General features: G+C 40.1%; 1 protein-coding gene across 2 annotated transcripts in view; it reads right to left on the bottom strand.

Annotated features, from left to right (window-relative positions):
• Positions 1 to 24,681, bottom strand: part of CPS1 (carbamoyl-phosphate synthase 1) — a 131,074-nt gene that overhangs the window by 70,154 nt on the left and 36,239 nt on the right. For both annotated transcript variants that reach the window (XM_077272240.1, XM_077272239.1), the window contains exons 14-22: positions 23,414 to 23,603; positions 16,007 to 16,164; positions 13,867 to 13,995; positions 12,852 to 12,996; positions 11,593 to 11,803; positions 11,304 to 11,502; positions 10,889 to 11,065; positions 10,662 to 10,780; positions 3,868 to 4,009 (exon numbers count right to left, since the gene is read on the bottom strand). In XM_077272240.1, coding sequence (XP_077128355.1) covers positions 3,868 to 4,009; positions 10,662 to 10,780; positions 10,889 to 11,065; positions 11,304 to 11,502; positions 11,593 to 11,803; positions 12,852 to 12,996; positions 13,867 to 13,995; positions 16,007 to 16,164; positions 23,414 to 23,603 — 1,470 coding nt within the window. The remainder of the gene's footprint in view (positions 1 to 3,867; positions 4,010 to 10,661; positions 10,781 to 10,888; positions 11,066 to 11,303; positions 11,503 to 11,592; positions 11,804 to 12,851; positions 12,997 to 13,866; positions 13,996 to 16,006; positions 16,165 to 23,413; positions 23,604 to 24,681) is intronic.

Below are 24,681 nucleotides of genomic sequence, written 5' to 3'. Positions count from 1 at the left end.
TACGCCGATTACCGATCACATTATTTTTTTTTTAGATTTTGATAGAACGGACTTTTACTAATTAAGCTATACCAAATATGTGCAATTTTTTTAAAAAAAATATTATTTCTTAATTTTTAATGGAGGAATAAGGGGATTATTTGAACTTTTATTTATTTATTTTATTTAAGACTTTTTAAAAAAAATTTTTACGGTATTTGTTATTCCCTTTAGGCACTTGAGCCTGCAATCATCTGATTGCTTCTGCTATACACAGCAATAAAAAAAACCACTAGGAAAGCGAGCCACGATCTGGCGTTCACTGTAGTACCATGATAACAGGAGCAGGGGTCTTCAGCAGCCCCCTAGCTGTCATGGCAACCCCTGAAGAGCACACAGAAGAGTGCGCCCCCCTGCCGGCGTGCTGTAAATAACACTGTCACAGATTGACAGCTGCATTTGACAGGTTAACAGCCACAGGTGGAGCTTTAATCCACCTGCAGCTGTTACAGACAGATGATAGTTGATTATTGCAACCATCATCTGCCAGGAAAGATGTGGGCTCTGCGTGTATAAACCCCAGTGTAATATGTTCTGAAACCTATTTCATCAATCAGAGATTTACATTTTCTCATTTTTAAACTGCCCTTTTCTTTGGCTTTGATGGGTTTTGAGCCATAAATTGTTGCAAAAAAAAAGATTTTGATCCTTGAATTTTATGTCCTGTAGATATTGAAGGAATGTTAATATTTGGAAAATAAAGGAAAATAAAGAACAGGGCTGTTCTTACTGATAAATTGCAGAGTTTCTGAAGCCTCTTGTTTTACTACTGTCAAGAAGCTGTATTGACAGGTTCAGAGCGATTAAAAAATAATTTATAAGAAATCTCTGCTCTTTTTTTCTTTTTTTCTTGATGTGACAACTAGTAGCTTCAAAGTATGACCGCGGTGCCATGGTTCTTGTTTCATGCTGAAATCTTCCTCCCTTGCATTTTAATATGGGCATGGAGATCATTGAAATTCTTGTCCACGTCCAATTTTCCCTATTCAATTCCAGTGTGTGAATATTGTGTTAATGTAATCTGTCTTCACAGGGTTGTAAATGTAAGCCATTTGTTATTGTTTTTCGGGATGCCTTGAATGTCCTTCAGGGCACATCACCCTTGGCCTTGCCTTTGGACCCTTGATGCTCGATGCAGCCATAATACTTTTGTGTAATTGATTAATGCAGTACACGTTGGTGAATAATACTTTGCTTCTGATTTTTTGTATCATCTTTTCAATTTTGGGGCAAATTTTGTAAATTTCCAAGGAGGGATTTCTACTAGCATCAAATCTTCTCGCAATGCAAATTTAAAGGAGCAAAAATGGAAAAAGGTAGCCTAAGACTAATTGACAATATTTGTCCCCTCTACGGGTACTGCTACTTCTGGTTAATCTGCATATACCCTCCTCTCCATTGGCCTCTTAGCCATGCCATGACCTTATTCTGTCATGTAGCTTGTGGGCCTCAATGAAAAATCTCAAACATTGCCGCCAACTATCAGGTCTTTAATAAAGTTACTCTTCTCAAATGTCCAAAAGGATTTTTTGGGCCACCTAGGATCCAGAGCACAAATGTGACTGTAATCCCTGCACCCACTATGGCTTCGCTCCTATCAACATGTCCTACTGTATAGTATAAAAGATGAGGAAAGGCCTGAGGACATATCCCCAGGTAGCCAGACATTTTTTAATGGAGCACTCCCACCAAAGTTTTCATCTTCTTAATGTATTGCAGTCATCATATCATATCGCACTGTGTACTTACAATTGATCATTTTGCTTTCTTACCCAGTAAAATCTTCTCTGCTCTATCTAGAAACAGGAAGTCTCTTTTCCCTGCAGAAATCATCCCCCTCTTCAACTTCTGTTCCAGCTGTTCCCTCCTCCCCCCTGCCAGGGACTTTTGCAGTGATGACTCATACAGAGAAATTGACCTCCAGTTTCTACATAGAACTTAGAAGGATTCAGCTAGTCAGTGTCATGGTTTGGACAGGCGTAATTCCCTGCCCTCTCAGGGTTAATTGTTGTGGCCTCCTTTTGTATCTGGGAGGGATATTTATACCCACACTGGACTGGGATTCTCTGTCAGTTATACTTTCATTTTGTCTGTGTGCCTGACCCCCTGGTGTGCATGTGCATACTGTGTTGTTTGTTTGCTCTCCATGCTTTGTCTGCTCTGTTTGATCCTCTTGGCTTCCCTGCTTTGTGTTTCTATCTATTCACTTAAGGTACCGTCACACTAAGCAACGTCGCCAGCGATCTGTGACGTTGCAGCGTCCTAGGGAGCGATATCGCTGTATTTGACACGCAGCAGCGATCAGAATCCCGCTGTGAAATTGCTGGTCGCTGCTAGAAGGTCTGCACATTATTTGGTCGCTAGGTCGCTGTGTATCGCCGTGTTTGACAGCAAAAGCAACCATACCAGCGATATTTTACACTGGTAACCAGGGTAAACATCGGGTTACTAAGCGCAGGGCCGCGCTTAGTAACCCGATGTTTACCCTGGTTACCAGCGTAAAATGTAAAAAAAAACAAACACTACATACTCACATGCTTCCCCCGGCGTCCGCTTCCCACACTGACTGAGCGCCGCAAATTGAAAGTGAAAGCACAGCACAGCGGTGACGTCACCGCTGTGCCCTGCTACTGCCGGCGCTCAGTCATTACAGGAAGCGGACGCCGGGGGACGCATGTAAGTATGTACTTACATTTTACGCTGGTAACCAGGGTAAACATCGGGTTACTAAGCGCGGCCCTGCGCTTAGCAACCCGATGTTTACCCTGGTTACCCGGGGACCTCGGCATCGTTGGTCGCTGGAGAGCGGTCTGTGTGACAGCTCTCCAGCGACCACACAGCGACGCTGCAGCGATCGGCATCGCTGTCGCTATCGCTGCAGCGTCGCTTAGTGTGACGGTACCTTTACTCAGCTTTCTGACCTCTGGCTTCCACCTGACTATCCTCCTGTCTTGCTCGGCACGTTTGACTACTCTCCGGCGCCATTCGCCTCCTTTGCACCCCAGCGCCTGGCTTTGCCCCTCGCCACTCCCCCTCGGTCACATGGTTCAGGACCTGCTTGCTACCTGGTGAGTTCTCTGCTGTTCTGCTCTGGGCTGTCTTACTGCAGCGAGTAGCCTACCACCAGTAATTACACCCGGGAGCCCTGACAGTCAGTTTTTCATCATGTGATGTCATAGACCTAATGGAAAAGTGAAAAATTAGCTGGTTCTTCTCATCGACTGTCTTCAGGGGCATGCCGCTCTCTTGTCAGCCGCCTTCCTGGTTGCATTGTTGGCCGATATTCCTTCTCTAGCAACTGCTCAGGCCTATAGCATTGTTGGACTTCTGGCCTGATCTGTAAAAACACTTATCCACAGTAGCTTATGGGGATAAAGGGTAAATGAGTAGCATTGTAGAACTGCTCCTGGGCTACTATGTATGCCCAAGAGCCATTATGTGCAAGTTGATGGAGCTAGAGAGAGGAAGCCATTATTAGGAAATCCCAAACAACCTCTCTAAAAAAGAAATTAAATTCAATTTATTGTTCAAATTCCTCTCCGTTTTCCCAATATCTCTCATTTTCTATTTTATTTTTTACAGCTTGTTACCAAGGGGTTTTCTCGCTGCCTTGGAGAGGTGGTCGATCTCCTTGTCAATGAGCTGTACACAATGACATAGAAAAGGGAAGACATTGGTAAAATGGGAGAAGATAATTGCATAAATGTCTCAATGACTGCCATGACATGATCAATTGAGATTGGAATATCCCTTATCTGCTTCATTTACTTACAATGACCAGTCTCTGACCGTTTTACACCAGCAGTTTGTTGCGGAAAGTCTACGTACCTGCTTGACCCAAGGCTTAACGTTCTTGTTTATCCTGAACTCTCTGGTTTGCGCTTCATTCAGCCCCAGACATTTCCCAATATACCGGTCGGAGAACCCAATTTGCTTGGCACGACGTAAAGTCTCTTCTGGTAAAGACTCACTAAAGTAAAAGATAAATCAAATCTTCAGACTACATTCCATAAGATCAACCACAATTCACCACACAACGTCCTTAACGCTCTCTAGATTATGAAGGATTATTTATAAATATTGAAGCAAATTTGATATTATTACGTAGCATTTGATATCTCATATATTAGGGATATTTTTACTGTTTTATTAAGGGAGTCGGCTTTTATTCATATATTTCAAGCATGCTTGATGTTTGCTTAAGATTTCATCCTGCTCTTCTTTGAAAGTTCCTGCACTCCTCACATGCCGTGTTCAATAATACATGATAAAAGGAGGATGAATAAAATTCCTCTTAATGAGTACGTTTTCACCTGTCAAAAGGAGCAGCAGAGGGAACGAAAGGAGATGCTGGACGAATGCTTGACGCATCCCAATCACCCAGACACAATTCAGTGTCCTTACGCCTCCTTGTCCTTTTCATTGCCTGGATTTGTGACATGGCTAATCATCCAAAAAGGGTACACAGGCCGTGGTACAATGTACGCCTGGCGACATCCAACTGAGAGGTTTTTTCAGCTTTAAACAAACACTGAAGACATTTTATACCCAGTCTTAAATGCTAAGAAATGTATCAATTATACATCTTATGCAGATACATCTCTGCATGGTGCGAGAAACAATCTTTGATACTGCAGAACGTGCGTAGACTGGGTTTAGACTACACAATTATGGCTCATGTAAATGGCTGTCATATCATTGGAAAACATTAGATCAGAGATCATCGTCCCGTAACAAAGGTCCTGATTTGTTCAATATGATTAATTGTTCTTTTTTTTTTAAAAACAGAAAGCCTTTGTGAAGAATGACTGGGAAAGATCAATGAAAATATGAAAATACAATTGTGCAACATAATATTCGGTAGTTTTATTTTTTGAAGCTCCAATAGAAATGTATGATGAGAGTCACATAGAATGACTGCAGACTAGTGATGAGCGAGTATGCTCATTACTCGAGTTTTCCGAGCATGCTCTTGTGTTCTCCGAGTATCTTGGGAGTGCTAATATATTGGGAGTCCCCGCAGCTGCATGATTTGCGGCTGCTAGACAGCCTGAATACATGTGGGGATTCCCTAACAAACAAGCAATCCCTGCATGTGTTCAGGCTGTCTAACAGTCGCAAATCATGCAGCTTCAGGGATACAAACATAATCTATGAGCACACCCAAGATACTCGGAGAACACCCGAGCATGCTCAGAAAACCCAAGTAACGAGCACACTTGCTCATCACTACTGCAGACTTGTACCATAAGGCCAGAAACCACTTTAAGTGTTAAATATTTGGGTTGTCAATGTAAGGCATGAGCATCCAGACTCCTCCATGGCAAGAGAAATACATTTTTTGGAGCCACTTTATGCACTGGTAAATAGATGAGGGTCATGAATAAGGGACACCCAGGTATTATCTCAAAGCGGTCTGTATTAATTCAGTGTTGTTTCACATGGACTTTAGAAGCTGCTTTCAACTGCTGCTCAGCAAAGATCCATATTGTATTTACAAACAATCAGTAGGGGAGTGAAATAGTGGAATTCCCCTTTCTTGTACTCTGTTTTTTGAATAGAGTACGGATCTTGGCTGGGCAGCAGATGAAAGCCACTTCTAAAGAATCATGAACGGGCCATGTGAAAGAACATGGTGTTTAGGAGAGAAGAAAGCAAAATAATGTAGTGAATCATATTATAAATATTCATACATTTGCGTTGCCTGAAAGAGAACTAAAGAACACAAAAAAGTTTAGTTACTCTTTAAGACAATCAGTTTACTAAGCTAAAGAACAACCTACTAATCTAAAGGGAGCATTATAGCCATATAGAAGTTTATGTTAGGTAGCTATACCTGCATTTTCTTTTGCATTCTCTCTATTAACCCTCAAGATAAGTGCAGCACCAGCATCTTCCCAAGTACTCTATGTAACTTAACATTGAGTTTATTAAATATAAATTCCAGATCCTTACTATCTACTGTTCAAGAAAGATTTTGATCCCAATTAACAAAAATCATGAGACACAGCAATGTTTTGTTTTGTTTTTTGCAAATTCCCAAACTGATCATATGCATAAAATATGTTTCATCCAAGCAATACGATCACAAATGGTTCCTCTTTCCCATTAATTCTTATCATAAGACTGTCATGAGGACTACTCACACTAACAAAGCATTTTTACTCTCAGACTCACTGTGTTGTTAATTATTTCTTGCGAACTATAGTTTTTTGGCTATTACATTTCATTATGTCTGGCACCAGAGCTCATTTCTCAATGATGTTTCTTTCCGATTCTTGTTTTGCCTCAACAATTGAATTTCATTCTTATCCACAAATTTTCAGGCTTGGCAATTTCCGAAGCCTTCAAGCATACTCTGATTTTAAACTACAAGGTTTATTGATGGCCTTTATGAATAGTATAATAAAACCGCTAAGTGAGAAAGGACACTGATATTATGCTTTAAAGATTCTTTTTACTGTAAATAATCTGTTGACAATTCTACTGTACAGAAGAATATATGGAAGAAGAAATTCTTAAATAATTGTAGTCAACCATGTAATTGATTACCATATACACAATAAAGTCCGACTCTTTAGTTCAGTCTTCAAATACAGATTTTTCAATTGTTTACCGTTATCTGAGTCTGTACTGCCCCCTTGTGGTCTAAGAAAAACTGAAGAGACCAGTCAAGAACTCCTGATCATTGCAAAAGCAACAAGGGAAGCTCGACAAGACCTCGTAAACCGGGAAAGGTCAAAGTGAGAAAGTAAAGCCGCTAAGAATATTATACAGCCAGGCGCCCAGATTTACTGCTATCTATTCCTCTGCTTTTATATGGACACTAAAAGACACCCTCAGATTTATGAACAAATTATCATCACCTTAAATGGAGGAAGAAGAGAAAAATGCAGAGCTGGAAGGACATAAAGCGAGAACAATGTACAAGCTGCTGTATTGGATTTCTGACTTTATATAATAAAATACAATGCGCCACACAGAAAGTGGTTACGGGTATCATCCTGAATCCCAAATTGCAATGTTCTCATCACTCCTATCTTACATGGCAGTGAAGTTTGAGTTTAGTGACCCACCACAATGTATCAAGATTCAGAACTATAAAAAAAAACTGCATAAACTGCAATTACTTCATTTATTGAGATGCTATTCTGTATTTCAGGGCTGCAGATTTTCAGCTTTTTTTACTTCTTTTTTGGAAACAGAACTAGACATTGCATTCACATTGGTATGACGTAGCTTCAATCTACAATGTGGTTGTAATCCTAGCTCATAAATAGTTAAATTACTGTGTTAGGACCCCAATATGACTCTCAAAGACAGGCAGACCATCTGATATTTATACTGTATCCCAAAAGATGAGGTTGGGGGTGAGACAAATCAAGAACTTTGAATTGGAATGTCCAATCCTGCTCTCACCAGTGGCTTACTCTCCTATCAGCATACAGAGCTCATGCATGCTCAGCTGGACCGAGTGTGCATGTGTATGAAGTATCTGGAAGACACAAGCTTTCTGTTGACAGCTACAATATTTAATATGTATGTCAACTAGTAACTGTTACTTTTTTTTTTACCTTGAGAAAGGCGCAAGATTGGTGCCGAAATGAGTTGGAACAATAAAAAAAAAACACCATTTTGGAACACAAAAGGCTTCTCATTTTCTGCACCGCAGTCCAGTCAATGTGATATCGTGCTCCTTTAATTGGGGACAAACTATATTGGTATCGGTACATTTGTTGTCTGGATCAACAATCTATTATAGTAATAACAAGCACTTAGCATGGAAGGGGCCATTGGTTCACCCATGGTAAAAGTATAGCTAAAAAAAGTGAGCACAGGCGTAGGCCCAAAAACTGACCATGAGTGTTCATCATGTTTGTCTCCACAGGCTTTTGATAGGAGCTTCACAATTGTCCAAATAGGAATCTTGTGCCGTAGATAAGGTAGAACTGTGCTAACTTGGGGGTGGGTTCCATCTTGATCCACCACAAAAGTCCAAGGCACACCGGGTACGTCTTCAAGACTTTATTATGGAAAACTAACGCACATAATGCCAATGGTTTGTCACACAGGCCAATCTCAAGCTGTATATTACCTACAGCTTGAGAAAGAACGATGTGCCACAACTTTAAGTTCCATAATAAATAATTAAAAAAAAATGTAAAAAACATTTCTTGCTGTACTTCGGACCCTTCGTGAATAATTTGTGAAACCTACACTGCATCTAGGTGAAGTAATATAGGAATTTGTGAGATGGATGTCTCACTTTGAGTGGTTTGTATTCCCATTTCTGTTGCCCTCGTCATTGGCACATGGTAATGCTCAGCAATAATGGCAGATTGTTTTATACTGTTGCATAGACATTAGCAATAACAACTAGGAATCGCCTGTAGCAAAATCGTAATCGCTCTCTGTAAAAACATGACTTTACTGTCCATGAGTATGTGCCATTTGACGTGCTGTTTACATCTGATTTCTGGACAGTAGATGCTAGATGTGTCTATAGCACAATACCTTTCGAAGCTTTTTATGTTCAGGCGTTGAAATGTAATAAAATGATACTCAGAACTCTGGGCATTCAACAACTTCCACAGCTCGCTCGGTGGCCGTACTGCCTACTTATCTGGTTTTTGACTTACTGGCCAGTATTAATCTTCCAGTCTGCCAAGCACTGATGAGGTTAAGTGAATTATTTGTGCTTTTGCAGTAAATCAGTGGAGGCGGTTTCGTCTACTACCACCAGTTCTAAAGACTCTGCCACCTGTTCCTGCATCTGCTTATTGTACCCAGCGCATGAAAAACGGATTTTAACAGCATTAGGATTTTGGAGGGCTGCCGTCCATCTATCATATTCTAGCCTTGCCTTCAGTGACATAGTCTAGTCCTCTATCATCTGCTTCCAGCGTGACGTATGAACAGACGCATTTTTGTGCAATATCTTACTTGGCTTCCCATTAAGCTAATTATCACTAATTTATATAGAATGGTCTCTACACATTTGGCTTTATTTATGGCTGTCCGTCAGCATATCACCACTTTTTGATCTTAATGCTCCAAATAGCTATGGAAATTAACCTGTTCCTGGGCTTATTCTTGACTCTAAAGCAAGATTAAAGAGAACCTGTCATGTGAAAAAAATATATTATCCTGTAGATATGGTGTTAATCTGCAGGTTAATAGCATTCTGAACCGGCCAAGCACTGGCTTAGACCCCTGCTGCCGGGAGGAAATTAACTTTAATCCTCCCAGTAGCGTTTGGGTTTCAGTCACCGAGGCAGCACTGGTGCAGTTTCATTCACAGCTCTGAGCATAGAGAGTGACAGCTGTAACCACGCCCCCAGCACTGACTGACAGCCGCCGCTCTTTATACACTGATCAATGACTGAAACCATGCTGCCCCCATGCACTGAAACATGAACGCTAGCTGCAGGAATAGAGTTAATTTACTGCCGGCAATGAGGGTCTAAGTGCTGGTGCCGGTCACATTCAGAATGCTATTAACCTGTAAATTAACCCCATTTATGCAGGTTAATAGCATTTTTTCCACGTGACACTTTAAAGGGATTGTCCAATTAAAACAAGTAGGATAGGTAATAAATTGTTGTTCAGTGGGGATCCGACCAATAGACTGGCAGAAGAAGGAACTTTTATCCACATTACAATGGAGCAACAGTGCTCATGCTCAACTTGTCGATCCATTCATTCCCAAAGGGGTTTACCAAGCACTGTGCTTGGCTTTTTACGGCAGCCCTGTAGAGAATGAATAGTGTGGCGATCAAACACCACACCATTTTTTAACGAGGATAAAAATTTCTCACAGGGGATGAAACTTCCCCGAAACTACTGATTGGTTAATGTTCCAGCAGTTAGACATCCAACTGATCAGCAAATTATCTCTTATCCCATGGATAGGAGATAACTTACTTTAACCAGACAACCCCTTTAAATTAGGTAGTACCAATCATCTCTGTAGGAAATTAGCTGCTGAGAGAGTGTCTTGTCTGCCACCATTTTCTATTTTTTGCATGGTGGACTCATGATAAAGCCATTGTGAACAGCTGAAGAGGAGCAGGATGGGCATGTGGCTTTGCTCCTCACTTGTGCATGAGAAGCTGGCAGAGTTGTTAGCAGGGGCTTAATTATAGAGGATGCATAAGTTGCAGCTGCATCTGGGCCCTGAATCCACACCTCTGAAGGTCCTTCGACATATAAGACGAAGCCAATATTATTAAGGACACAATAGTTGGTTGTGTTGTTGGAGATCTTGCATTGACCACTCAGGATTCATGGTCAGCATTGAATCTTTTCCAAAGTGAAAGTATGCTTAGATATCCTTCTGTCCTCTGGTATTATAGAACCCACTTTGAGGTATACTGATCTAGCATCTAATACTTGGTAGTAAACATTAGCAAGCATAATTGAAACCATGAATTATTGCTTAGCACTTGCACCCATTTGATTTTAAAAAACATCACTTTTTTATATAGACCAGGAGCACAGACAGAAAATAGTATTTTATATGGTAAAAGTTGAGAAAAACATAAATAGGGACGTTTTCTTATACACAGATAATATTTTCCCTTTCTTGATAACTATGCCATGACAAACTGCATTGATTTTACCTCTTGCTGTCTTTCAAGGTCTTCTCCATGTTCAGAATACCTTGCATCTTGTACAAGAACCACTTGTCAATGGCTGAAAGTTTGTTGATTTCATCTATAGGAATTCCTGATTCCAGTGCCTAGTAGAAATCATATGTTGGTGTTTCAATAACCCATGTTCATATAAATGATGTACTATCTCTTGTTATTAACGCACAGCTCCCTCAATTATATCCCTCCTTTATTACCTTGGCCATGCTGAACATACGGGTGCTGGTGGGCTCTGCCATCTCTTTCCTTAGGTTGATATCTGATGGCCATGATTTGTTCATTGGAAGGTTTGCGGTGAAGCCATCTACCGATGGATGACACATTCTTAGTGCCTTTTGGAAACTTTCTTCAAATGTGCGACCAATAGCCATGACCTAAAAAGAGACAACACAAGATGTGAAGATGATATACGAGACAGAAAGTCAATGGATCTTTTTATTACTTAAACCGATACAACATATTTGGTCTTGAGTAATTTAATCATGAATGATGCTAGTTTACTAATAATTTTATCCCTTCGAGAATTTGACAGATAGAAGTATAGATTACGTAATGGAGAAGATTATGGATATATAATAGCAAGCATATAATATTAATATATAATATACTAACCTCTCCAACACTCTTCATGGAGCTGCCAATCAATCCTGAGGCACCATGAAACCGATCCAAATCAAATCGGGGTATCTTAGTCACCATGTAATCCAGACTGGGCTCAAAGCAAGCTGTGGTTTTTCCAGAGACAACATTCCTAATTTCTGGCAGGGGTATACCCAAAGCAATTTTGGCAGCAATGAAGGCCAGTGGGTACCTATAGAGATAAGGGTTTCAATATCCTCATAGCATGAGACACAATTGTCCTACTTATGTTTATATAGATTGATTTTGGGATAAATCTTACCCAGTAGCTTTAGAAGCTAATGCAGAACTACGGGAGAGTCGGGCATTGACTTCAATGATGACATACTCCAGTGAAGTGGGATGTAAAGCAAACTGGATATTGCATTCGCCAACAATGCCCAAGTGGCGCACAACTTTGATAGAAACGGCCCTCAACATCTGACACTCTTCATTGGAAAGAGTCTGACAAGGAGCTACAACAATTGAATCCCCTGTTCAGCAAAAAAAAAAGATAAGTATGTTAGCGATGTATGATTTATCAAAGTCCGGCATTTTCTGAAATTTGCAGGAACATTATTCATATTGTGTGATCTGAATATTGCTGAGAGAATAGAACTACAATTCAGAAGCAACGAGGACGCCATGTACACGAAACAGAGAGTCCATCAGATCACCCTAGAAAGCAGGGTCGGACATATCATTGGTGAAATCTATGCAGCTGCACAGGGGCCCAATAGGTAAGGGGACCCAAGTCTGCCTAAAAAGCAGGAGGAACTGTGCATGATAATTAGATTTCACAGGGGCTTATTCTGTCAGTGTCCGCCACTGCTAGATAGCTATTGTTAAACTTCGGCACAGATAAAGAGCCAATGCCTAGCTTAAAGTGCAATCATGCCAAATGAAGATCTCCAGCTGATTCGGATTAAAGCTTCTTCACTATATTTTGGCCATTTTGAAATACCAGGTACATTAAAACATGGCATCTAGACATAAACCAATGCGTTTGGGACATGATGCTATCTGTAGTCTGTCCATACATCATGACTAAGGAAAGCGTTGCATCCGAAACGCATGGGTTTATGTTTTTATATGTCATGCTTTAATGTACCTGGAAATTGAAAACTGTCAAAATAAATATTATGAACAAATTTTAATCCAAATAAGCTGGAAATCTTCGCTTGTCATGAATAAGTAAGCTCCCCAATATAATATAAGCAATGCAACGCGCAATGCCTCCTAAACTGATTATTCACTCAGAAATGCAACTAAGTTCTCCTTTGCTAAAAACAAAATGGACTGCCAGCTCACTCAGAGATTAGATTACAACTGTCTATGGAAGTTTATAAAAAGGAAAAAAGGTTTGTAAGCGCGAGGGGCTGCGCTCCCATCGGATCCCGCTGATCAGAAAGTGATGATATATCCTAGTAATGAGCAATCACCAATCACATTCTGTGATGGGAATATACCTTTAAGTCATATCAAAAATATATTTTTATATTAAAAAGTCACTTTTTGAATATCACAAAACATAGCTGTTACCTGTGTGGACTCCCATAGCATCCACATTTTCCATGTTGCAGACGGTGACACAATTATCTCCTGCGTCTCTCACAACCTCATACTCAATCTCTTTCCAACCCACAACTGAACGTTCTACCAAAATTTGATTTGTCATTGCCAAAGCCTTGAAAGGAAAAATAAGTAGTAATGTGTAAGGATTAGTGATGAGCGAGTGTGGTATGATAGGGTGTTATCCGAGCACGTTCGTGTCCTAATCGAGCATTTTCAGCGTGCTCGGTAAAAATGCTCGAGTTGCCACGGCTCCATGTCTCACGGCTTTTCGACAGCCACAACACATACAGGGATTGCCTGTTTGATAGGCAATCCCTGCATGTCCTGTGACTGTCGAACAGCCTTAAGACAAGCAGCCGCAGCGAATAGAGCATTTTTTCAAGCACGCTGAAAATGCTCAATAAGAACACAAGCGTGCTCTGATAACACCTTATCTAGGACACAATTCATTTTAATGATAAAAACACACCTAATCAAACTTATACAATTATCTGTTTTACCCATCTAACAGACCTACTGTATATAGCTAATAAAATAATCTGCACAAATGAATATCATTGTCCCAAAATAAATCTATCTATATGTTCTTGACTTAAAATGTCCTGCACTTTCAGCATCAATCATATATGATCTTCAACTAACCCAATCTGTGAATGGAAGGCACATCATCTGAGGTTACAAACTAAACTCCGATAATCACAATAAATCCTATTTTTTGTTGCTGTTGAACTTCTCTTTAGAATTCTCTTCAAGGTTTTTTTCAGAATATCTTATTATGTCGTCAAAAAAAAAAAGCTTTATCCTATTCTATTCCGTTCCTTTCTTTCCGCTATGGTTCGTCATTGAGTATCTGCAGTCTGCACCAATTCATTGGTCCATTAAGTCAGTACACTGAGTACTCCGGATATTCTGTAGCTTTCAGAGATTTTAATGGAACACTTCCCAGTTAATTTCCTCTACCGTGAAGAGCCCACTTTCTTACCTTTGTTGCCAAGTCTGTGAGTGTTTCCTTATCGGGACAAAGACCTGACCCTAGACCACCCAAAGCATAAGCAGATCGAATCATGACAGGATAGCCAATTTTGTCAGCTGCATCCAGGGCATCTTTCACCTAAAAGCAGAAATGTATTTTCTTGTTATTTCTTTTTCTTTTACGTTTCTAAGATTTAGAAAATTCATAGAATAAAAAGCATGATGCAATACGGCTACGTAAATCGTATATGACCACCATATGTCTTCATATGAATATTTCTTCTATCATTATTATTCGGTAGCTGTTATTGAAGTCTATTCCTCTTTGTATTTTCAGGGAGTAATCGGGAATTGATTGGCCAGGAAATATGGCTCTCCGGTAGGACGCCATGCATCAGGCATCCAGACTGCCAGCTCAATAAGGCAGCCTGTTTCTCCACATTACTGAAGGAAGGCAGACATCTGTTTTCCATGGAGGTCAATGATATCTTGGAAAGCAGATTTTCTTGGCTGATTGATTGGCTCTGTCCCAAAATATGACCTATAAGTATGGCTGGTGATGCATAAACACGAGAGCGTGTGTCCTAATCAGATTTGTCAACCATCTGTAAATTCCTGGACAGTCAGTAAAAATAAGCACATTTTGTTTATTTTTTAATTTGGAGGAAGTTATACAAAATATTAAAATCATAATTATAATTTTACTGGTAAAATGGGTTGATGGGAATATCCTTACTAAAGACATACATCATTTATATCATAATTAATCTACGTGATTAATCAAGGTTTTCCATTTTGTCAGTAAACAATGTTGACTGTCAACAACGATGATTTTTGAAAAAATTGTCCAGAAAAATAGTACAAAAATTAGTTGAGGAGCCCTGAACCTAAAGCATCATTTAATTTTAAGGTAACTCCCAAAAACTATGTCTATAAATAACACTGAGCTTCAGGAGAATAAAAATAAGAAATAATATTCAATCTGTATTTTCTTTTATAAATTAGAGATAATGAAGATATTGCAGATTTTATTGATGTGTTAATTAAATACACTGCTCCAAATGTCATGCTTTCCTTCAAACAGCCATAATGATAAGTGAAAAATTAAGTTATAGGGGAAGTTTACTGTAGATGGATTTATATAGCTATAATTAAAGGGAATTTGTCAGTAAGATCACTTTCCACCCTCATTTTCCCCACTGAACTGCACTTATGAGCATGCAGGTCTTTAAAATGGAAATCTATGGAAACTTTATGTTTTATATCTGTTGCTGCAATCTCGAGTAACTGGCATTTGTATTTATATGCAAATGATGTATTAAGTGCTCTAGGCATGACAGAGCACTTAACAATCTTCTGTCACCAAAGGTTGTTTCCTCCTCTTACACCAGCCTCTTTAGCTTCATTGATAGTTCATTGTTTGTGTGACCTTAGGCAAGGAGGTCAGACAATGATCTATCAAGGAAGCTAAAGAGCTTGGTGCTAGGTGGAGAAATAACCTCAGGAGGCAGTGGTTTGCTAAGTGTTCTGTCACACTTGGAAGACATAACACCTCATTTGCGCTTGAATGAAACTGATTATTACATGGGTATGCAGCAACAGATAGAAGACAAAAAGATGTCTATGGATTTACATTTCAAAGACCTGTGTACTCATATATGTAGATTGAAGTGTCTTTATATTATGGACAGATTTATTTAAATCTCACATAGTAAAAGTTATTAGTTCTTCACAATTACAGAAAAGGAGACAAAGCACCATGGCAGTAAAGTGGGTGCTAGGCCCAGGATCTAAGCTCAGCCCTCTATGATATATGAACAAAAACAATTGCTGCACACAACAAATATAAAAAATGTAAAGCAGGGTTATTTTTTCGTCCATGTAAGAATGTAACATTTCGGGTCCCATATGATAGCTTGAGAAAGGTTCCATATGGGACCAAAACAATGTGATGATACATGGGTTGTTAAAATACCAATAATTGTATTTTTTATATTTGTGACATGCTACCATTCTTTTTCCTGATAGTTATTGGCATACCTAGACAAAAAAAAAAAATCAGATCAGAATTGACAAATTATTTAGATATTTACTTTTAATTTTGTCTAACTTAGTTATATTGATTCCCTAAAAAATTTAAACAATCTTACCGATTCCACCGCAAAACTTGGGGCAATGGGTTCCTTAATCTCATTGAGTTTGTCAGAGAAAAGCTGCCTGTCTTCTGTAAACATGATGGATTCCACTGAAGTCCCCAATACTTTAACGCCATACTCCTTAAGCACGCCCCGTTTGAAGAGTTCCACACCTGGTATAGGAGCAAAATAGTATAAGATTTGTGTTCATTTATATGCTTGTCTTCTGGGTAGTAGTTGTGTGTGAAAATAATGTACACTACTGTTCAAATGTTTAGGGTCACTTAGACATTTCCTTATTTTTGAAAGAAAAGCACAGTTTTTTTCCAATGAAGCTAACATTACGTGATTCAGAAATACACTCTATACATTGTTAATGTGGTAAATGACTATTCTAGCTGTAAATGTCTGGTTTGTAATGCAATATCTTCATAGGTGTATAGAGGCCCATTTCCAACAACCATCACTCCAGTGTTCTTATGGTACTTTGTGTATGCTGTGTAAGAAGGCTAATGGATGGTTAGAATACCCTTGAAAACCCTTGTGCAAGTATGTTAGCACAGCAGAAAACAGTTTGGCTGATTAGAGAATCTATAAACCTGACCTTCCTTGTAGTTAGTTGAGAATCTGGAACATTACATTTGTTGGTTCCATTAAACTCTCAAAATGGCCAGAAAAAAAGAACTTTCATGTGAACTCGACAGTCTATTCTTGTTCTTAGAAATTAAGGTTATTCCATGTGAGAAATTGCCAAGAAACTGAAAATTTCCTACAATGGTGAGTACTACTCCCTTCAGAGGAGAGCACAAACAGGCTCTAACCAGAGTAGAAAGAGAAGGGAGAGGCCCCGCTGCACAACTGAGCAACAAGACAAGTACATTAGAGTCTGTAGTTTGAGAAAGCAACACCTCACAGGTCCTCAACTGGCAGCTTCATTAAATAGTACAGCAAAACACCGGTGTCAACGTCTACAGTGAAGAGGTGACTCTGGGATGCTGGCCTTCAGGGCAGAGTGGCAAAGAAAAAGCCATATCTGAGACTGCCTAATAAAAGGAAAAGATTAATATGGGCAAAAGAACACAGATATTGGACAGAGGAAGATTGGAAAAAAGTGTTATGGACAGACGAATCCAAGTTTGAGGTGTTTGGATCACACAGAAGAACATTTGTGAGACGCAGAACAACTGAAAAGATGCTGGAAGAGTGCCTGAAGCCATCTGTCAAGCATGGTGGAGGTAATGTGATGGTCTGGGGTTGCTTTGGTGCTGGTAAAGTGGGAGATTTGTACAAGGTAAAAGGGATATTGAATAAAGAAGGCTATCACTCCATTTTGCAACGCCATGCCATACCCTGTGGAACAGGACAATGACCCAAAGCACACCTCCAAATTATGAAAGAAGTATTTAGGGAAGAAGCAGGCAGCTGGTATTCTATCTGTAATGGAGTGGCCAGCGCAGTCACCAGATCTCAACCCCATTGAGCTGTTGTGGGAGCAGCTTGACCGTATGGTGCAAAGAGTGTCCATCAAGCCAAACCAAGTTGTGGGAGGGGCTTCTGGAAGCATGGGGTGAAATTCCTCCAGATTACCTCAGAAAATTAACTGCTAGGATGCCAAACGTCTGCAATGATGGAATTGCTGCAAAGGGAGCATTCTTTGACGAAAGCAAAGTTTGAAGGAGAAAATTATTATTTCAAATAAAAATCTTTTTTTCCAACCTTGTCAGTGTCTGGACTAGATTTTCAATTCATTTGGCAACTCATTTGATTAATAAAAGTATGAGTTTTCATGGAAAACACAAAATTGTCTGGGTGACCCTAAACTTTTGAATGGTAGTGTAAGTACAGGAAAAAAATATCTGAGTTATTAACCCCTTCACCCCCAAGGGTGGTTTGCACGTTAATGACCAGGCCAATTTTTACAATTCTGACCACTGTCCCTTTATGAGGTTATAACTCAGGAACTCTTCAACGGATCCTGGTGATTCTGACATAGTTTTCTCGAGACATATTGTACTTCATGATAGTGGTAAAATTTCTTTGATAATACCTGCGTTTACTTGTGAAAAAAACAGAAATTTGGCGAAAAGTTTGAAAATTTCACAATTTTCCAACTTTGAATTTTTATGCAATTAAATCACAGTGATATGTCACACAAAATACTTAAGAAGTAACATTTCCCACATGTCTACTTTACATCAGCACAATTTTGGAAACAAAATTTTTTTTTGTTAGGGAGTTATAAGGGTTAAAAGTTGACCAGCAATTTCTCATTTTTACAACACCATTTTTTTTTAGGGACCACATCTCATTTGAAGTCATTTTGAGGGGTCTATATGATAGAAAATACCCAAGTGTGACACCATTCTAAAAACTGCACAACCCACGGTGCTCAAAACCACATTCAAGAAGTTTATTAACCCTTCAGGTGTTTCACAGGAATTTTTGGAATGTTTAAATAAAAATGAACATTTAACTTTTTTCACAGAAAATTTACTTCAGCTCCAATTTGTTTTATTTTACCAAGGGTAACAGGAGAAAATGGACTCCAAAAGATGTTGTACAATTTGTCCTGAGTACGCCGATACCCCATATGTGGGGGAAAACCACTGTTTGGGCGCATGACAGAGCTCGGAAGCGAAGGAGCGCCATTTGACTTTTCAATGCAAAATTGACTGGAATTGAGATGGGACGCCATGTTGCGTTTGGAGAGCCCCTGATGTGCCTAAACATTGAAACCCCCCACAAGTGACACCATTTTGGAAAGTAGACCCCCTAAGGAACTTATCTAGAGGTGTGGTGAGCACTTTGACCCACCAAGTGCTTCACAGAAGTTTATAATGCAGAACCGTAAAAATAAAAAATCATATTTTTTCACAAAAATTATCTTTTCACCCCCAATTTTTTACTTTCCCAAGGGTAAGAGAAGAAATTGGACCCCAAAAGTAGTTGTACAATTTGTCCTGAGTACGCTGATAGCCCATATGTGGGGGTAAACCACTGTTTGGGCGCATGGGAGAGCTCGGAAGGGAAGGAGCGCCGTTTGACTTTTCACTGCAAAATTGACAGGAATTGAGATGGGATGCCATGTTGCATTTGGAGAGCCACTGATGTGCCTAAACATTGAAAACCCCCACCAAGTGACACCATTTTGGAAAGTAGACCCCCTAAGGAACTTATCTAGAGGTATGGTGAGCACTTTGACCCACCAAGTGCTTCACAGAAGTTTATAATGCAGAGCCGTAAAAATAAAACAAAAATTTTTTCCCACAAAACTTATTTTTCAGCCCCCAGTTTTGTAATTTTCCGAGGGTAACAGGAGAAATTGGACCACAAACGTTGTTGTCCAATTTGTCCTGAGTATGCTGATACCCCATATGTGGAGGGAACCACTGTTTGGGCGCATGGGAGGGCTCAGAAGGGATGGAGTACCATTTGGAATGCAGACTTAGATGGAATGGTCTGCAGGCGTCACATTGCGTTTACAGAGCCCCTAATGTACCTAAACAATAGAAACCCCCACAAGTGACACCATTTTAGAAAGTAAACCCCCTAAGGAACTCATCTAGATGTGTTGTGAGAGCTTTGAACCCCCAAGTGTTTCACTACAGTTTATAACGCAGAGCCGTGCAAATAAAAAATATTTTTTTTCCACAAAAATTATTTTTTAGCCCCCAGTTTTGTATTTTCCCAAGGGTAACAGGAGAAATTGGACCCCAAAAGTTGTTGTCCAATGTGTCCTGAGTACGCTGATACTCCATATGTTGGGGTAAACCCCTGTTTGGGCGCACGGGAGAGCTAGGAAGGGAAGGAGCACTGTTTTACTTTTTCATTGTAGAATTGGCTGGAATTGAGATCGGACGCCATGTCGCGTTTGGAGAGCCCCTGATGTGCCTAAACAGTGGAAACCCCCCAATTATAACTGAAACCCTAATCCAAACACACCCCTAACCCTAATCCCAACGGTAACCCTAACCACACCTCTAACCCAGACACACCCCTAACCCTAATCCCAACCCTATTCCCAACCGTAAATGTAATCCAAACCCTAACCCTAACTTTAGCCCCAACCCTAAGCCTAACTTTAGCCCCAACCCTATCTGTAGCCTTAACCCTAGCCCCAACCCTAGCCCCAACCCTAACCCTAGCCCTAACCCTAGCCCTAACCCTAGCCCTAGCCCTAACCCTAGCCCTATCCCTAGCCCTAACCCTAACCCTAGCCCTAACCCTAACGGGAAAATGGAAATAAATTCATTTTTAAATTTTTTTTTAATTTTTCCCTAATTAAGCGCGTGATGAAGGGGGGTTTGATTTACTTTTATAGCGGGTTTTTTAGCGGATTTTTATGATTGGCAGCCGTCACACACTGAAAGACGCTTTTTATTGCAAAAAATATTTTTTTGCGTTACCACATTTTGAGAGCTATAATTTTTCTATATTTGAGTCCACAGAGTCATGTGAGGTCTTGTTTTTTGCGGGACGAGTTGACGTTTTTATTGGTAACATGTTCGGACACGGGAGACTTTTTTATCGCTTTTTATTCCGATTTTTGTGAGGCAGAATGACCAAAAACCAGCTATTCATGAATTTCTTTTGGGGGAGGCGTTTATACCGTTCCGCGTTTGGTAAAATTGATAAAGCAGTTTTATTCTTCTGGTCAGTACGATTACAGCGATACCTCATTTATATCATTTTTTTATGTTTTGGCTCTTTTATACGATAAAAACTATTTTATAGAAAAAATAATTATTTTGGCATTGCTTTATTCTGAGGACTATAACTTTTTTTTTTTTCGCTGATGATGCTGTATTGTGGCTCGTTTTTTGCGGGACAAGATGACGTTTGCAGCGGTACCATGGTTATTTATATCCGTCTTTTTGATCGCGTGTTATTCCACTTTTTGTTTGGCGGTATGAGAATAAAGCGTTGTTTTTTGCCTCGGTTTTCTTTTTTTTTTTACGGTGTTCACTGAAGGGGTTAACTAGTGATATAGTTTTATAGGTGGGGTCGTTACGGACGCGGCGATACTAAATATGTGTACTTTATTTGTTTGATTTTTTTTATTTAGATATAGAAATGTATTTATGGGAATAATTTTTTTTTTTTTTTCTTTATTTAGGATTTTTTTTTCTTTTTTTTTTACACATGTGGAATTTTTTTTTTTACTTTGTCCCAGGGGGGGGACATCACAGATCGCTGATCTGATAGTTTGCACAGCACTCTGTCAGATCACCGATCTGAGTTCCAGTGCTGCAGGCTTACCAGAGCCTGGTCTGCACCCGGAAGTAATCCCTGCAGGACCCGGATGCAGCCCCGCGGCCATTTTGGATCCGGGGCCTGCAGGGATAGGAGGTAAGAGACCCTCGCAGCAACGCGATCACATCACGTTGCTCCGGGGGTCTCAGGGAAGCACGCAGGGAGCCCCCTCCCTGCGCGATGCTTCCCTGTACCGCCGGCACACCGCAATCATGTTTGATCGTGGTGTGCCGGGGGTTACTGTGCCGGGGGCAGTCCATGACCGCTCCTGGCACATAGTGCCGGATGTCAGCTGCGATAGGCAGCTGACACCCGGCCGCGATCGGCCACGCTCCCCCCGTGAGTGCGGCCGATCGTGCTGGACGTACTATTCCGTCCTTGGGAATTAGGGCCCACCCCACATGGACGGAATAGTACGTCCAATGGCAGAAAGGGGTTAAATAATAGCATATAAATCATGTGCAATTGCCTTATGTTTTAGCAAAGAGGTCCCTAGTGAAAGGAGAACCCGTGGATGTTTGGATTCATTGGGTGCACCTGCTTACGTGAGCACATGTCCATATACTAAAGAAATTACACAACAAATTTTGAGGTTGATTTTCTCCTGTTACTGTTGCGAAAATAAAAAAAATTTGTCAAAGAAAAGTAAAATGTTAATTTTTTCCTTCCACACTGCATTAATCCATGTGAAGCACTTGAAGGGTTAATACACTTCTTGATTGTGGTTTTGAGGATTTTGAGGGGTGCAGGTTTTAGAACGGTGTCACTTTTGGGTATTTTCTGTCATATAGGCCCCCCAAAGTCACTTCAAATGTGATATGGTCCATAAAAAATGGTTTTGTAAATTTTGTTGGAAAAATTTGAAATTGCTTATCAACTTTTAACTCTTCTAACTTCCTAAACAAAAAAATATGTTTCAAACATTTTGCTGATGTAAAGTAGACATGTGGGAAATGTTATTAACTATTTTGTGTGACATATATCTCTGGTTTAAGGGCATAAGAATTAAAAGTTTGAAAATTGTGACATTTTCAAACTTTTTGCCAAATTTCTGATATTTTCACAAATAAATGCAAGTCATATCGAACAAATTTTAGCACAATCTTTAAGTACAATATGTCACGAAAAAACTGTTTCTGAATCACTGGGATCTGTTGAAACGTTCCAGACTTATTCCATCATAAAATGACAGTGGTAAGATTTAACAAATGAGGCTTGGTCATTAACGTACAAAGTGGCTTGGTCCTTAAAGGGAACCTGTCAACAGTTTTGGCCAATATGAGATGCGGTCATCACCTTTCAGGGCTGATATACAGCATTCTATATTGCTGTATATCTGCCCCTAACCCAACCTGGATGAACTAATAATAACTTTTATTATACTCACCTGTGGGGCGGTCAGGTCCGAGGGGTGTCAAATGTCTTGGTCCAGCGGCTCCCATCTTCTTATGATTGCTGTCCCTGCATCATCCACACAGTCTGCTCAGCATTGCGCTCCTGCGCATGCGTACTTTATCTGTCCTATTGAGGGTAGCGCAAAGTACTGCAGTGCGCAGGCGCCAGAAAAGGTCAGAGAGGCCCAGCGCCTGCAGGACCTTGCTGTGCCCTCAACAGGGCAGATAAATACGCCTGCACAGGAGCGCAATGCTGAGCAGACTGTGTGGATGATGCAGACAGGACGCGTCATCCACATGAACCAAGAAGGGGGGCGGCAATCATAAGAAGATGGGAGGTGCCAGATCAAGAAGAGCAACACCCCTCTGACCTGACCGTCCCGCAGGTGAGTATAATAAAAGTTATTTTTCTTCGGATCGGGGCTTGTCTACAGGTTTAAAGAATGCTGTATATAAGCCCTGAAAGGTAGTGACCGCATCTCATAGCGGATTAACCTGGTGACAGGTTCCCTTTAAGGGGTTAAAACTGAGTACAAGTGTACCTATAAGAATTGATGCAGTTTTAAAGAAAAAGGGCGGACAAGCCAAATATTGATTTGATTCTGGTTTGTCTTTTTTTTAAGTTGCATTTTGTTATCAAAAATAAACTCCTAACACTTAACACTTTAACAGCTTATACATATCTGCCAAAAACCTTTGCGCAGTACTGTACATGCATACCGTACTGTCTATATCTCACAAACAGGCCTAACAATTCTTTACAAGGTCTACTCACCGCAGTTCAGTGCAGTTTGTCCACCCATCCCCAGAATGATGCCGTCTGGTCGCTCTGCTTTAATAACTTCTGTGACGAATTGTGGTGTGATGGGTAAGAAGTAGACGGTGTCAGCCTGCTTGATGCCCACCTCATTAGTCTGGACAGAGGCGATGTTGGGGTTCATGAGGACTGTTTTCACACTCTCTTCCTATAGATCATATAGGATGTCAATATTAGAAGGAATATAACGTAATAGAACAATTGCAACCTATAACAGCAGATATGGCCTAGATTTCACATAAAGAGGGCTGCATTTCTCTATCATGGGTGAAGAAGAAATTATTTTCAAAAGTGGGGAGGGGAAAACATACCAATATGGTAGCTGGATTATAATAATATGTGACTTGGAATCTGTACACAACTACTTACTGCAAGTGTGTAAAGCTGACGTAGGCCTGCTGACCATCATTGTCCATGGTTTCCCCATTATGAGGTCTGAAACAGCTCTATGCAAGTTGGAATAAATAGCTCTATACTTCATGGAGGTTTTTGGTCTATACAACACAGCCATTAAATTGTTGACAGGTAGAAATAATTAGCATGGTTTTATCATTTTATTTTTGGAATTTGTGATTGAGAAGATACCATGCAAATACATACCATTTTAAGAATGTAGTGGGGCATTTCAGTCTTACAGGGGATCTGCCAGCAGCATTTCACACACCAAGCTATTTATATGCACTTGTAGCTCTTTCAAAGACAATTTCAGCAATACCTTTACATAGCTAGTCCATTCATTTATTACTGATAAATCAGTGTTTGAATTAAAATGCAAATTAGGCTGAAGAACTATGGTAGATCTGAAGCCTTTGTCACTCCAGTTTTATTCCATGCCCAGCATCATCCCCTACTGCTTCTCTGATGCCTCCTTTGCCTGAAGTCACAAAGCATAGAGACAGTCAGTGAAGCAGGAAGATGTGGTGCTGGGTGGGGAATAGAGCTGGAGTGACAGAGGCCTCAGATGTACAATGCTGATTTTTTAGTAGCGGAGGAACGGACTGGCCATGGAAAAGTATTACTGGAATTGTCTTTGGAAGCACTACATTCACATATACAGTGCCTTGTGAAAGTATTCGGCCCCCTGGAACTGTTCAACCTTTTCCCACATATCATGCTTCAAACATAAAGATACCAAATGTAAAATTTTGGTGAAGAATCAACAAGTGGAACACAATTGTGAAGTTGAATGAAATGTATTGGTATAAGTACATGTGGGGGCTGCCTGG

This window comes from Ranitomeya variabilis, chromosome 7, assembly GCF_051348905.1.
Source record: "Ranitomeya variabilis isolate aRanVar5 chromosome 7, aRanVar5.hap1, whole genome shotgun sequence".
Lineage (NCBI taxonomy): Eukaryota > Metazoa > Chordata > Amphibia > Anura > Dendrobatidae > Ranitomeya > Ranitomeya variabilis.
The sequence above is the reverse complement of the archived record's forward strand: the minus strand, read 5'-3'. Positions and strand labels throughout refer to the sequence as shown.